The following is a 16,322-nucleotide window of genomic DNA, read 5'->3' on the forward strand; positions in this document are numbered from 1 at the left end:
CTCTTTTCTTAAAACTCCTTTTCTTTAAATATTCTTGGATTGGTAGGGTTGCAAGAGCATAGAAAGGGCCAGATGGTGAATGGCTACAATGCAGGTATGCAAAGTGGGAGGACATGAGGGGTTTTTTTTGTCTCCCTTCCCACCCCCCGGGAGGTATCATCCAGCATTTCAAGTACAAGGACTGATCCCTGCTAGTGTTTCTGCAGGCTCTAGTTACCGCAAATGGGTGGAGGGAGGAGAAGCAACAGTGCACTTTCCTAACGGGTGGTGGTGTGGCAGTCCTTTTGGCTTTTGAGGCACAGTGCCTTGCGGAGCTTCTGCTAGAGCCTCGAACATGAGCTAGGGTTGTAGGTACAATCTGGTCCTAAGGTTTCAACATCTGTTTTCGCTAACAATAAGAGTGTTTTTAATCTGAAGCTAAGTTGCCAGGTTTCCCATTAGAACTTTTTTTTTCTGTAAACTCGCTTTCATGCTACCATCTCAGGCCATGCTTTTAATTTCAGTGTGGTGTGTAGTTGTGAGAGCGATATGTATAAAGTGACTCAACATCTGTTCTACATGTGACTAGTACTGGAGACTTTAATCAGGACACACAAAATCTGAGAAATCCTCTTTGGGGTGTGCCACATGCTTTTTATTATTAATGTGATTCCTGAAGTCATGATTAATTACAAACATCTGATACCAAAGTGACCCATAACAAATGCACGCCTCAAAGAGGCTAAAGGCTTTATTGAAAGGACAGTGTGGATGACTGTGTGACCCCCTCCCCCCACCGGGTGGTAGATGCACAAACTTAACCTTGTATAGTTCTGCTCTCAGGGGCTGGAAGAGAACCTGAGTTCCAAAATGCAAAACTCCACGAAGAATGTCCAATACAGCTGACCCCCTTCTCGCTAGAACTACAAGGAACGGCAGGTGCCCATTCACCTTGCTAAGCGCTATGGGCTGCTCTCCACACCATTAAATGCTTTGAGGGGGTGAAGAGGCAAGCTTGTGCCAGCCTCCCCATACCTCTTTCATCTCTGTAGCCACCTGGGCCCAGATTCTCAAAGATATTTAGCCACCTCCCTCATTTGAGTTAGGCACCTAAATACCTTTGAGAATCTGGGCCTAAGTAACTAATCTGAGAGACAACAAACCTCATTATCCCTAGTAACTGTTTGCTAGAGTACTAATGGGGGTGCTTAGCAAACACCCTTGGGGTTATGATGTGTCATGACCCTGAGCTTAGTTACAAGATGGCTTCAGAAGGTGGGGGGAATATTTTCCCTGACCATCCTCCCCTATGGGGGAAAGGAACTGGCTCATCCTGTTCTCTGTAACATTTTAATAAAGTGTGGATAGGCAGCAGACATAGTGTTTGGCTTCCGGAAAAATCTGCTTGAGGAAGAAGCAGCGATCTTATTCATCATGAAGGTGTGGAATGAGAGGGGATTCCCAGGCAGACACTAACACACAGCGACGGGAGGAGGTGGACCACCAATCCTTTTAGCCAAAGGTGTTTTAGCTAAGCACTGATGCCGAGGACATAGGGTGAGCCATGTGGATGACTGGGCACGAAGGGAAGCTCCTGGCTATGTAGCTGTATGACTCACGTCAGCTCATGGTCACAAATTCATTGTGAACATAGGCTAAGATTTGCATTTGCTTGAAAATAGTTTATTTCACTGAATGTTTTATAGGAATAAGGTGATAATTTTAACAATTAACACCACTTTTAGCTTCATGGCATACTTTGAAATATAGTAATTTAGCAAGCTGGCTACAACTAATTTAGTTGTGCTGTTTGGTGCCATGGACACGTAGTTTAATCCACTGCAGTTATCTTGCAAAGACTGATATTTATAGGGTACTTCCTGAACATTTACACCTCTCCTTGATGTCAGGACCAGTCATATGTTTCTTTGTCTCATTTTTACCATTATTTCTTTTCTTTCTTTTAACAAAATAATCTAAAATAATTTCGTTATTACCTGATTTATTAGGACTTACGAAGATGCGTGACAATCATAGAGCAGGCCAGGAAGCAGAATGTGGATTAATATAAAAGTTTCAAAGAGCTCTTTAAATTTTAGAGTTATTACTATTGCTATAGTTTCATTACAATCAGCTCTATTTTATATTATATTATTACAACCCCCATTGTTACAATCCACCTTTTGTTCTGCCAAATATTTTAAAATTTTTATTCCATTTTTGTTTATACCTAATGTTTATGAAGAAAAATCTTTTAAAATGTCTTTCAATTTAGATAAGTGAATGGGCTAGATCCCTATGTGGTGTAACTCAGTACATTTCCTGTGATTTAGGCCAGCTAAGGAGATGGCCCAATATATCCTACCCACAGAAGCCTGTATGTCATAAAGCGCTCTGAATATAAAACTGTCAGGCCACATTCATCTTTGGTGTAACCCCACTGAAGTCAAGAGAGTTACACCAGTGATGAAGTTGACTCCTTGTGCCTTGCCTTTCAATTACATGAAGGCTAACTCTTGTTATAACACAGCATCCTAACCTATCATTCAAAATGCTCAGCTGCAAAAAAAAGGCTTTGTAAAAGTGAGCAATAACATAAGATGATTTTTTAAAAGGTTATTTTAAATGGTATACTATTAACTAATCAAATCTGCATTTTAAATATCTGTTTTTAAAGATGAAATACCCTACCGCTAATGTTAAACATACAAAAAGAAGAGCATTTCCAAATATTAGCATACTTCTAGAATTAAACAAGTGGAAAAATAAAGATGCCATACGAGCAGTTGCAAGGTATGAAATGTGCACAGTGGCAAAATAGTAATTTTAGATTATTGCTCTTCCTCTAAATTCACTCATAGCTTGAACAGGATGGATCCTTTTCTTAGCAGAACCTTTTCTGACAGCTGCATAGATTTCCTCTGGCTTCTCTCTTTTAATCAGGGGCTTCTTTTCTGGAGCCTTCATCCTCCACATCACAACAGCATGTCGTGGGCCAGTAGGACTTTGAATTCTGATGATCTTAGTGGAGGCAATATAGGACATCTTCACTGTCTGCACCACAGCATTCATTAAGTTTTTGGCAGCCTGAATTAGTGAAGTGACACTATCCAACTGTAATGAGAAACATTGCTGTTAGTCTAGGAAATCAGTCTGGCTTTAATCACAATTTACACAGGAATAAACAACATTTCAAAAATAAGACTAATATAGTATAACCTGATTTCTTTGTTTCTGCCAGGAATGTTTGATCATTGTATTCATGTTGTTCCACTACTCAGATTTAACAGCTATAAAGTAATTTGGGATGCTGGAAAATAAATGTCTGTGTAAAAATGTTTCTTTTTTAACATGAATTCATGATGGCTGTCTGCAGGGCATCATTGCATTTAATATTGATGGTAAGGAGACTACCTTACAGAAGGCCAATGAAAGTGCTACATGTTGGTTCCTTACAAACCAGCACTAGACAAAATTCTCCAGTTGTTCCCACGGTATTTCAATGTCTCCCTTGCATGCTCCAGAGAAACGTAGGAATATTGTGACAAGTAAATGTATTCCACAGGAGTACGGTATCTTTTTTTATTTTTTTTAGGATTTTCAAAGGAGATGAGATAAGGAGTTAGGTGCACAACTCCCGTTGAAATTCAAAGAGAAATGCATGCCTAATTCCATGAGGTTTATTTAAGAGAGAAAGACATCATGGTCTGGATAGGAAATAGAAAAGGACTAAGGAGACCTAAGTTCTATTTCCAACTATGAAGTGTGTCCTTGGGGAAGTCATTTCACTCTTCTAACTCGGCGCCAGATTGGATGTTTTTCTAAAAGATATGCTCTAGTTCAAACGTGAATTATTTGGGGGAAGTTCTATGGCCTTGTTCTGCGGGAGGTCAGACTACATGAGCAGACTCGTCCCTTCATTCTGATATTACTTTCTGAAAATCCCAGCGCAAATAGGCAGAATGTACAGTATAACCCTTATCTTGTTGGCATATGTTGTCAACTCCCTGTATTTAAAGAACTTCTGCCATCCTCATGCAAATTTTAAAGTAAAGGAATCTTTCATGAATACTTGTGGGCACGATAATATAATAATTAAAAATCTGCTAATTAGGACAATCATGTCAGCGCTAACTAGCACATGTACGTGGCTGAGAAGTCCTAGGCTGTGTTGTGTTGCATTGCAGTTGCAAGTCAGGAAAGTTGTTACAGGCCAAACTGGGGGGGGGGACACATGTTTTTTGCTCTCTACCTTTTCCCCTGCAGAGCCAACACAGAACCAAGGTCTGTGAAAAACAGGGTGTGCAGAATTCCCTAGTGACCATGGCTGCGCCTTCCATAGCAGATCAGGGCACTTGAGGAGTTGTCCCAACATTCATAAAATACTGGACCAGGAGAAGTGTCGCCTGGTTAGGTGATATGTTTAGAATTTCATTTCTTTTTATATGGGAAATAGTTTATAACAGAGCCAACTAGCAGCTGGACAATACCATATTTCATTTTGAGTGTGGTCCCCTTGCTGGTGTTAAAATTCTTTAGTATTTATTTCCCTGAATTAAAGATTCTTTCTGCCTTCAACTTAAGCTGTCTTTGCTGTTGTCATGTTGCAACAGCGCCTTGGTAGGGGATACATATACTGTATAAATCAGATCAGTGACTTGAATGAGTAGCTTTTATCTTCAAGGAAGGAGCCACCATGTTCATATTTAATTGTAAGGCTGACAATTTCAATTTGGAACAGCATCTCCATTTTGAATAACCTAAAGTAAAACTTGCTTTCATTTTTTACCCTCCAATTTACCTGAGTACTTATTATTTTTGAAGTTTGGTTGCTAGTGAGGCAGCATGGCATATTGTGACAGACTCTTTATTGCAGAAACATTTAAGGAATAGAACATTTAACAATGTCCTAGTCAGATTGCCAAAATGGGAATAGCTTGAGTTTGAAAGTAATGCATAACAAGCTGCAAAGGGAAATATTTTATATTTTTCTTCATGACCTATTGTGATAGAGGTTGATAGGATGGAGTTTGTTTCAGATTTTTCTTGTGCGTATGTTAGTGATGAGAAAACCTAATGAGGTCTATGTAAGAATTTAAAAAAATATAATTTTGGAAGACACACTTGAATGCACATCCTTTCTTCCTGATCAGACACATTTTTCTCCCTTCTCAAACTCCGAATAAAATCTCACCCATGGGGACATTCAACTTTAGTGTGGTCTCTGGTCTGAAGTTCTGTCTGGCTGCTCTATTAAAATTCCTTCAGCAGCAAGTCTTTCCTTGGTACTTTTGAAATTTGGAGATTTGCCAACGTGGATTTTAGCAAACGTAGGAGCCTCCAATCCCTCTCTCCCACGTTTATAGAGGAGAGAGTGTGTGTGTATAGGGCTTCGTAACCAAACCTGAATAATGGCTGGGTTCATTTGGGAAATGAATGAAGACCTGAATCAGCTGAGCAAGCCCTATAATCACTAATTCATGATTTCTCTGTTTAAAAAAAAGTTTTTCTTCGCATGCTTGTTCATGTCAGTTCCAATCAAGTGTGTGCACATGCACACTAGCCGGAAGATTTTTCCCGAGCAGCAACCATAGGATCAGCCTGGGTGCCCCTGGAATCGTGCCTTCATGGCGCCCAATATATAGCCCTGCTGACCCGCCACCCCTCAGTTCCTTCTTATCTCCAGTGACGGTAGCTGAAACTTCCCTTGCTCTTGCTCCGGCAGGTGACTTAGCAGTTCGATTCCTGTTGTCTGCACCGTGTTTATTCAGATTGTGTAGTTTAGTATAGTTAGTTAGTCAGTTGTAAGTTTCATTTAAAGGGGTTTTCCCCCCACTTCTCTCCCTTATTTGTTGCCTCTGGGGTATGCCGCGATTCCCAGGCTTCAAGACTTGCAAGGATTGCGCGAAGCGCATGCCAAAAAGTGACCCCCTCCCCCACAGCTCTTGTTTACGGTGTCTGCGTGAGGGTCACCAAAAAGACTGCTGTATAATCTGTTGGGAACTCCCAACAAGAACCCTGAAAGAGACAGAGCTGTGGCTTAAAATTCTCTTTATGGAGGTAGCTCTTTGACTGCAGTCAGACACTGGTGCCGGGGATCCCACCATCAGCATGTCTTCTTCAGTGCGGAGCACGCCAGCGCCCTCTTCAAGAGACCAGTTGCCAAAGAAAGACACAGCCCAAGGACTCCAGGCACCATCATGGAGCATCTCGGGGACACTCCACCCTTTGGCACCGGTCCCAATTGCCAGTGCAGAAGAAGAAGAGGATCGAAAGGGGCTGATCCCCTTCGTCTAGATCCAGACACCAGCCATCAGTGGCATCACAGTCGGGCCACGGCTCTGAGACTCGGAGCGCCAAACCTTCGGAGAGCCTGCCGCTTCCTTCCACTCCTGAAGCATTTGAGGCAGCACAGGACCTGCTCAGACTCACAGTGCCATTCTCGCCCCGAGACAGGAGAAGGCATTAGCACTGCAGGCTCCATCCCACACTGTGCTGTTAAAGGCAAAGCCAGCTATGATGTCACACCGCTCATCGCCTCGGCAACCACAGATGCCAGGGCCTCCATCCAGGGAGCACAGTCAGTCCCTGGGCTCCCAATGCTCCACGTTGAGAGGTGCAGCGCTGCCCTGGTCCTCATATTCCAAGTCGAACTCGTACCGCTTTGACTACAGCAGGAGCAGAAGATCAAACTCAAGGCAGCATAGGAGGTCCCGGCTGATGCAGTGGGCCCCTCAATGGCAGAACCCAGCTCAGTGGCCAAGGGGGGTTGGATGGTTTAAGGGTTCTGAGGGGGGCAGTCAGGGGGCGGGAAGTGGGAGGGATGGATGGGGCGGGGGCCAGGCTGTTTGGGGAGGCACAGCCTTCCCTATCCGGCCCTCCACACAGTTTTGCAACCCCAATGTGGCCCACCTCTGATCTATACACTCACCCACAATCTGACTCTCCGGTGTTGGACGCTGCTAAACAGTGAGAGAGGCAAGGTTTCCAGGGCCCTTCCCCCAAGAATAGGGATGCAAAAAAACTGGACCTATTCGGGCAGAAGCTATAAGCCACAGGGGGACTGCAACTCCACATTTCCAACCACCAGGCCGTCATCAGCAGGAAAGCCTACAATACCTGTTCAGTGGTGGCTAAGTTTACGGAGTTACTTCCCTTGGACTTCCGGGCTGAATTCTCAGCTTTGGTCAAGGAGGGGAGAGTGATCTCCAGGGCATCTCTGCAAGCAGCACCTGATGGGGCAGACGCTGCCACTAGAGTCATGGCCATGGGTGTAGCCATGAGAAGGGGCTTGTGGCTCCAGGTCTCCCCTTTGAGGTCCAACAGACCATACAGGACCTGCCTTTCGAGGGTGAGACTCTGTTTTCAGAAAAGACAAACAAAAGGCTAAACAGCCTGAAGAACTCCAGAGCCCCTTCAGGTCCTTGGGCTTCTACACACCTTCCACTCAGCGGAGACACTTCTGGCCGCAGCCCATTCAGAGGTTCAGTCAGCAGAACCGCCAAGATGGCTACAGAAGGCAGAACAGAAACGGCAGAACAAGGTCACGTCAACCTTCTGGCCAGAGCTTGGCACAATCGAAGCCTGCCTTTTGAAGGCCTGGTCAAGGACGGTGTACCACACCTGGAAATGGATCCACCCCACCTTACCTTCTTATCCCGACTCTCTCCTTTCTACCATGCATGGTCCCTTATTATCTCAGACTGATGGGTGCTCCGCTCGGTAGAGAGGGGATACCCCATCCAATTCTGTGCCCTCCCGCTTTTATTCCTGATATTTCCTAACACCAAAAGCCAAAGGCGGCCTCAGGCCCACCCTGGACCTGCGGGAAATCAACACGCTTATAAAGTAACTCAAGTTCCACATGGTCTCTCTGGCCTCCCTCATTGGATCCAGCAGACTAGTATGCCGCCCTCGACTTGAAGGATGCATACTTTCATATCACTCAGCCCCACAGGAAGTACCTCAGGTTCATGGTGAACAACACCCACTACCAATTCACAGTTCTCCCATTCGGCCTGTCACCAGCACCTCGGGTTTTCACCAAGTGCATGGCAGTCGTCGCTGCATTTCTGCACAGGCACCAGGTTCAGGCGTTTCCTTACCTCGATGACTGGCTGATCAAGGGCTGCTCAAGACCAAGTGGAGGCTCAGGTCAAGTTTATCAAAGCCACCTTCATCAACCTGAGTCTCCTTTTAAATGAAGCAAAGTCCCCTCTGTCCCCTATCCAGAGGATAGTGTTTATAGGGGCAGTATTGGACTTGACCCAGGCCAGGATATACCCCCTGCAAGAGAGGTTTCAGGCCCTGACCAATACCATTCAAGGTCCCGAAGATGGCTTCGATTGTCCCAAGCTCTGGCCAGAAGGTTGATGTGACCTTGTTCTGCCGTTTCTGTTCTGCCTTCTGTAGCCATCTTGGCGATTCTGCTGACTGAACCTCTGAGTGGGCTGCGGCCAGAAGTGTCTCTGCTGAGTGGAAGGCATGTAGAGAACTGTGTTCAAGAAACTAAACTTTCATATTTAAAATAAAACAAAACTGAGATTTCTAGCCCTGCTAAACTTTTAAGTGTAAACTGAGTATAAAATACAGTAGTGTCTTCCTGAGTCTGCAGACAGCTTGTATCAGCAGCTCAGAGACATGCATCCCAATGCACTGTAAACTCTGGTATCCAAAGATTACAGGTTAAGGGCCAACTCCTCAGCTGGTGTCCATTGGCACAGCGTCATTGGCTTCAAGACTGTTGTACACAAATACAAATACCAGAACCCGTGCACCTCCCTGGTGAAGAAGCTAAATATTTAAACTACTATTAAGCCTGTTTAAATCAGTTGCTTTGGTGCATTTGTCACAGCTTAGGGAGATGGAAATCTCCATTGCATTTACTCTGCCATTGGCACCTCAGCACAGGCAACTTAATTTTAGCAGGTTTACTAATATGTCCCTTTAGGATATCAGTGTTATTTGCAGCATCCTAGTGTCAATACTTTGGCTCAGTTTCCCTGAGGCACCTCACACCAATCTGGAAAATATGGAGTCTGAAAACAAAATTAATCATTTTTATCAATTGAACTTCAATGTCATGGAGAGATTTTTTTTAGGGGAGGCTTTATCTAATAAAAGTCAAGCCACAAATTTTACTTCATGCAGTTTGTCTATAGACACAGTAGCTTTTTTTTAAAAAAAATATTGTTTAGTGCCCATAACAAGATACAATTTGGTGTAAATGTATTGTTCTACTATGAATGTATTATAACGTACTCAAGACCCATTTTCACTTGGATGCTTTTATCTCTCCCAAATAGAGTCTTCAAGGTCTCATTACATATCAGGGAAAACTGATGAAATGAGACTTGGCATAAACGGAAAATTGATAAAATATTTATTCATAGTGCATTCAAGTTCATTTTATTTAGAGACGTAGCTGCACCCTCTTCAGTCTTTTGCAAGTGGATTGTAAAAATTACATATATATATATATATATATATATATATATATATATATTTGTGTGTGTATATAAAAAGGTTGAAATTAGTCTTCACCTGAATACTGGTTTTGTTATTCCTGTATTAAACACACACCACGTATCATTTTTATATTCCAGTCTCAAAGTATAAATCAGAATACACAAAAAATCATGGAGGGATTTAGGAAGAGCATTGTTTATATTAAAGTCAACAATGTAAACCTTTACTTTGCTGGTAAGCAATTATCAGTAGTTTGTTTTGGTTACATTGGGACTAGAGATAGGATAATGATTATTTGATTGCATGGACTTCACACTTAGGTGAAGTAGGGCCAGGTCTGAGGATTAGAGCTAGGGAAATATTTTTGGCTGAAACCTTTGTTTGCTCCCAAAAATGCACATTCAGATTGACCAAACTATTATGCATATTTTTGTCAATTTCACCAAATTCTTTCAGTCAAAGCCCTCCACCACCCCACAAAAAAACATCAGTGTTTCATGTCAACAATTTTGAAATTAAATGTTTTATTTTTCAGTTTGAAATTACTTTGTTTTGAAATTTAGTTCAATTATATTTTTTTTTTGTAAAAGGTTTTAAAAGCTCAAACAAAATGAAATATTCCCTTGTAGGGATGCCAGTAGAAAGTAACACATGCAGACACACATATATACCCCCTGAATTTGTTCAGCATTCACCCACTGACCAGTATACTTCAAGCTCACTGACGTGAAACTACTCCCCCCTCATGCACAGACTTCAAGTCCAACAATCAGGTATCAATCCGTATTAAATCTATGACCATACGCACATTATGTTAACAACAAGGAAAGAATTCAGGAACTTTTGTCTAAAAAGCACATGACATCTGCTGTAAATGTCAAAAACCTTTGCAAGTTTGTGCTATTTTGTACATGTCGGATTTATTTTTATTTGCTAAGGAAAGATTTTGAGGAGTTCTGATAACTATCCACCATGTTATAATTTCATTCTCCAAATACAGACACACCCAAGTTCCTCATGAGGATTCGGACTATGCTGTAGATTCATGCTCTGGCTTGCTATGTAGTAACTTCCTCTTTAGCCATGGCCTAAGAAATACTGTTGTTAGGGTTCCCTCCCCACTTTGAACTTTAGGGTACAGATGTGGGGACCCGCATGAAAGACCCCCTAATCTTATTTTTACCAGATTAGGTTAACTTTCCCAAGGCACAAATTTCGCCTTGTCCTTGAACAGTATGTTGCCACCACCAAGTGATTTAGACAAAGAACAGGGAAAGGACCATTTGGAGTTCCTATTTCCCCAGAATATCCCCCCAAGCCCTTACATCCCTTTTCCTGGGGGAGGCCTGAGAATAAACAAGATGAGCACAAACCAGCCTGGGATTTTTAAGACCCAATCAGATTATTAAAAAAACAGAACTTTATTAGAAGAACAAAAAAAGATAAGAGAACTCTGTAAGATCAGAATGGAAGATAATCTTTCTTACAGGCAGTCAGATTCAAAACATAGAGAATCCCTCTAGGCAAAACCTTAAGTTACAAAAAGACACAAAACCAGGAATACACGTTTCCTCCAGCACAGCGAAAACAAAGAAAACCTAACTAGCTAGATGACTTACTAACTTTACAGGAGTTGGAGAGCTTGCATTCTTGATCTGTTCCCAGCAAAGGTATCACACAGACAGACAAAAGCCTTCCCCCCCTCCCCCAGATTTGAAAGTATCTTGTCTCCTCATTGGTCATTTTGGGTCAGGTGCCAGCCAGGTTACTTGACCTTCTTAACCCTTTACAGGTAAAAGGACTTTGCCTCTGGCCAGGAGGGATTTTATACCACTGTGTACAGAAAGGTGGTTACCCTTCCCTTTATATTTATGACAACTGTATATAGTTTTCTGTAGAGAACACTGAAAATCTTATGTGCATGTATTACTAGATTATGTTCCTCTTCTTCAAATTGGAAACCTTTATTTTGTTTAATCTTTAATAAAATACATTTTGGGGTTTCGTTTGCCTTGTGAATGGGAATATGCTTCTAATTTTGCAGACAGCTAAAGTCTCATTTTTGCTGCAAAGCTTAAGTGTATAAGATTTCTGAATTCCTGTTTGTGGTTTGACTGGAACCCTATTTGTTCATAGAGGTAGAAACTAAGAATAGTGCATGAAAAAATCTACTCTTTACTTACTATTTAAAACCTTTCAGAATAAAGGTCAATTGCTACTAATATTGTACAAAAATACAACCACTGATTCAGTTACAGTGAATACACTGACAGAGGCTATTTTGCTGTGACACACTATCCTAATGAGATTATTTTTTGATAACTAGCTTTGGAAGTAATATGAATTCTATGTTGTTATGTACAGCACTGAGCACCAGGCTATTTTTAAACTTAAGCTAAAGAAGTATTTAAGTTGTGCTTTCACTTTAAGCTTTGCTTTTCAAAAAAAATTGTCCATGTATGTTTGCTGTTGTGACTTGTCCTTTGGGGGTACTGCGGCAAAGGAAGTCATTGACTGATTATGTTTAAAGAGATAAGGTGGATGAGGTAATATTTACCACAATCTGTAACCCACTAACCACCCTTTTTTGTCCTACGACTACAGGATGTTAACGGGCCACTTCACCTGGAGTTGTCCTTTAGAGTACTACTTACGCTAAACTATCTGTTCAATCTTGTATTTAGCTGTGACATTCTCAATATGTTTCCAAGACCTGAAGAAGAGCTCTGTCTAGCTTAAAAGCTTGTCTTTCTCTCACCAACAGAAGTTGGTCCAATAAAAGATATTACCTCACCCACCTTGTCTCTAATATCCCGAGACATGTAATAAGTATAACACGGCTACAACAATACTGCAAACAAAAGGGTTTGATTCTGTACCTGTTCAAGTCAATGGGATCCTAAATTCAACGAGAAGATTGGCAGGGAGTGGAGGAGGTTTACAGAAATAATATCTGGTCCTGTTCAGTATCTATATGCAACCACTAGGTGAACCGGTCAGCTGACATGGACTCAGATGCCTGCAGTATGAAAATGATACACAGCTCTATCTGTCCTTCTCTACATACAACCACAACAGCCCAGCACTTGGAGGAGATCAGCTCATGAATGACAAACAGTGGGCTGAAGCTGAACCTGAGCAGGACAGAAGAGATGCCAGTAGGCAGAGGCAAGCATTTGGAAGAATTTGCAACCACAGTGCAGTCTCCTTTGATTGAAGGTGAACATCCACAAATGGTCAATTCAGTCCATAGTTTAGGAGTACTCTTGGATTCCTCGCTGAAGTTGGGGGGGCGTGTTACATAGCAAGATTCATGATTATACTTTCTACAATACCTAGCAGGTTAGGAGACTCCATCTCATTAAGACTCAGGCCTCAGTTATGCATCGCCTCTTGGCTGTACACTTGGCCATGCAACCTTCAGCACTTAGGAAACTCCAGCTAGTACAGAATGCTGGAGCACATCTCCTCAGCAACACAGGCTTACACATAAAACCCATCCACCACTCTGTATGTTGGCTTCCCATAGAATTTTGAATTGAGTTCACGGTCAAAGTGCTGCATGGGCCAGGCCCAGGATATTTAAAGCTCCAGGATGCAGACTGTGGTCAACAAATATGCTCCTCTGGCACAAAAGAACTCTCAGTAATAAGAGTAAATCTGATCTGTGTGAGACACAGAACTTTCTCTGGGGGCATTCTGAAACTGTGAAATGAATACCCACAAGAACTAAAAACCCTCACAAACTTCCCTCTCGGAGGGTGGAAACACCATGTGACAGATGTGTGGTCATGTCCCATAATGCACTACTAGAAGGCACTCAGATACTATGGTGATGAGTTGTGGTATAAATACCTATATATAACAATAGACAAGCTCAATTTTTCATAATTATTATTAATGGTATCCAGGGTTGTGTGAAACATGATAAAGCCATTTTAAAAGCATGACAAAAAAGACATCTGCTACTTATTCAAAGAAACTCAGCTGAGGGGCTCCAATGACCGGGGAATATGCTGAAGGGAAAGGCAATAAATATGGAGCCAACAATCAGTATATTACTCAACACCTTGGTAAACAAACTTTTTTTTTTTTTTTTGGCCAGTGGGGGAAAGATGGACTGAGACTAGAGTCAAGGGAAGAGCAAGATCCACACCCTAGGTTCCACCACAGAAAGAGGTCTGAGCACTCGTAGATTTAATTTAAGAGAGATTCCTAAACTGCAAGTGATGGCTGAGCACAAATTCCTAACAGGATGAGAGACAAGGTGGGTGAGGTGATATCTTCTATTGGACCAAAGCTATTAGCTCACCCACTTTAATATCTTTCAATACCCATTTTACATGCTTAATTACCACTTTGTCTCAAATGAAAAGTTGCTTCAGAGCGTAATCCTACAGGGATGTAAATGAAGGACTAAATATTGACTCAATCAGTGTGTTTTTTTAAATAAATGAAATCAGAATCGAAGTGTACAAGAGAACATTATAATCTGTTTTTCTATCAAAGCCATTACTGTGGTATCTGAAGCATCTATGGCAGGCTGCACAGTAGAATGAAAAGTGCTGCAGAGCAGAGAAAGGAAGTGAGGAATAAGCAGAAGCTGTCCACATAAGTGAGACTGTTGAGAAGCTGCACATGTTTAAAATTGGCCTAAAGTCAAGACTCTGTAAATCAAGAACAGCAGTAAAATGGAATGACACCTGGAGTCTCCAGAAGTGCCCTCAGCCAAGCCTATCAATTAAACCTACACTGGCACTATGGCATGGTGTTATATTTTATTTTACATATGAACCTTGCAAGATATGCTGAACACAGTATTGTAGCTGTGCTGGTCCCAGGATATTAGAGAGACAACAGAAGTTGGTCCCACTGTGTCTCTCTAAAAGTAGGCTGACACAAAATTAGGTCAACATAAGCCACCTGGAACTGATCTGATTGTGCATCTGTCTACACTCAAATTTTTCTCCTGCCAATGTAAGTGCCCTGTTATAGAAGCACAATAACACCACCACCCCAAAGCGGTATTGAGCCACAGTTGATGTAGTGAGGTCAACACAACATGCATGCAGGTAGACACTATGTTACTTATATCAACCCTAACTGTCCTCCAGCCCAACACTGATTGCTCTGATTGGACTTGTCATAGAGCCTGGAAGTTCCTACCTCTTCAAGCCCAGCAAATTTTTGAAATACCTTTTCCTGATTGTCCAGCTTTGTGAGCGCATTTAGCAGTTCCCCATTGTTGTGCACAACTGCCCAGATGACCAGTCAGGCTATACATGCCAGATGCACACCAGCCTGGAGTAGACAGGAAATATTGGATCTCCTGGGCTGTGGGGAGAAGCAGGTATGAACAGATTGCAGGGGAGATGCAGGAGCATAACAGGGATCAGCATCAGGGCCATGTGAAAGCGAAGGAACTGTGTCAGACATCTCAGAAGGCCAAGGAGGCCAACAGTTAACCTGGGTGTTGAGCCACAGACCTGCTGCTTTTACTAAGAGACCCCACCAGCACCCCACACACCACCACAGATACTTCAGTGAAGCACAAGCCACAGGCCCCTGGCCTGAACAGTGAGGACCAGGGTGATGTGGGGGGCATTAAACCAGGGATAAGCTATGCCAGGACCTGTTTGAGACTTCATTGCTGTCCAGTCAGTCCCAGCAGTCAAGCATGAGTGAACCCAATGCAGGAGACGGATCTTCAGGTAAGCGTGTAAATTTATTTCCCATTACAGTGCAAGAAGAAGTAGCGATACAACTAAAAGAGCTAGCATTTTTATTTGCTTTTCATTCCCTGTAGAGTTAGACTAGGTGCAGTGGGGGCATGCAGACCAGTTTGTTTATGTACCCAGGGCTGTCCCTTGAAGCCTTCTGAGAGATCTCAATGAAACTTGCAAGGAGGTGCTCTGCGATCCACTACCAAGGGTTTCTGTGGATGGCAGCCTTCCATAGGACACTTTCCAGTGCCAGTCAGTGAGAACTTCAGCAGGCACCCTGGCAGACTAGAAGCATAGAGGCCTCGGGAAGCAGCTGTGCTCTCTCTGTGATTGTTACCCTCAGGAGTGAGAGATCACCACCGCCTGTGGAAAATGGTGCCAGTACTCAGTACCAAACAATTTCTCTCACCTTGGTGGGCCGTATTTACCATGACTGGTGCTGAGAGTGGCACCATGCATGAGCAATCCCAAGCAGAGATGCCAATGAGCATGTATTGTTTAAAACTTTAGGGGAGCTTTTCTAATAGCCTTTGTGTTTGGCTGTTCAAACGCAGCAGACAGCTGCTCACCCCAGCAGCAACTTTTCCCCTTTTGATTCTCAGATATTACGCTGGACACAGCAGACAGCCATAACCATTGGGATATTTTTTCACAGAGATCCAATCCTGTGAATAAACAATGCCAGCATTCCTTCAATCTGCCAAACACACATCCATCTGTCATTCTGCACCTGGTAGATAATCTTTCCTTGGTGCTGTTGAGGTGGCCAGTGTGTGACTTCATGAGCCAGAGGCAGGCTGGGTCCTCCAGGGGTCACTATTGGCATTTCAACATCACCAATGACAAACTACAGGTCAGGAAAGAAAGTTCCTGCTTGTAGCTTTCTGGACAGTCCTGTGTTCTTAGAGATGCAAGCATCGTGCACCTTCCCTGAACAGCCAACAATGATGTTGGTGAGGCATCCCCAGTGATCCCCTAATGCTTGCATAACCATAGAAAATAGCCCTTTCTGTTGCTGTACTCTGTGGAAAGGTGATCTGGTGCCATCTATCACTCCACTGCAGTTCAGGAACCTCGCTGCTGCAAATCCATCCACTCTCTCCTCCACAGAGTCATAGCCCTGCACAGCATGAGCCCATTAATGGCGCTGCA

At 42.8% G+C, this 16,322-nt stretch overlaps 1 protein-coding gene across 3 annotated transcripts in view; it reads right to left on the reverse strand.

Annotated features, from left to right (window-relative positions):
- Nucleotides 1–612: 612 nt before the first annotated feature.
- The window catches only part of CTNNA3 (catenin alpha 3), an 891,674-nt gene continuing 875,964 nt past the window's right edge, over nt 613–16,322 (reverse strand). For all 3 annotated transcript variants that reach the window (XM_037904831.2, XM_037904833.2, XM_043550666.1), the window contains one exon: nt 613–3,093. In XM_037904831.2, the coding sequence (XP_037760759.1) occupies nt 2,806–3,093 (288 nt within the window). In that variant the 3' untranslated portion in view covers nt 613–2,805. The remainder of the gene's footprint in view (nt 3,094–16,322) is intronic.

This window comes from Chelonia mydas, chromosome 7 (assembly GCF_015237465.2).
Source record: "Chelonia mydas isolate rCheMyd1 chromosome 7, rCheMyd1.pri.v2, whole genome shotgun sequence".
NCBI classification, from domain to species: Eukaryota; Metazoa; Chordata; order Testudines; family Cheloniidae; genus Chelonia; species Chelonia mydas.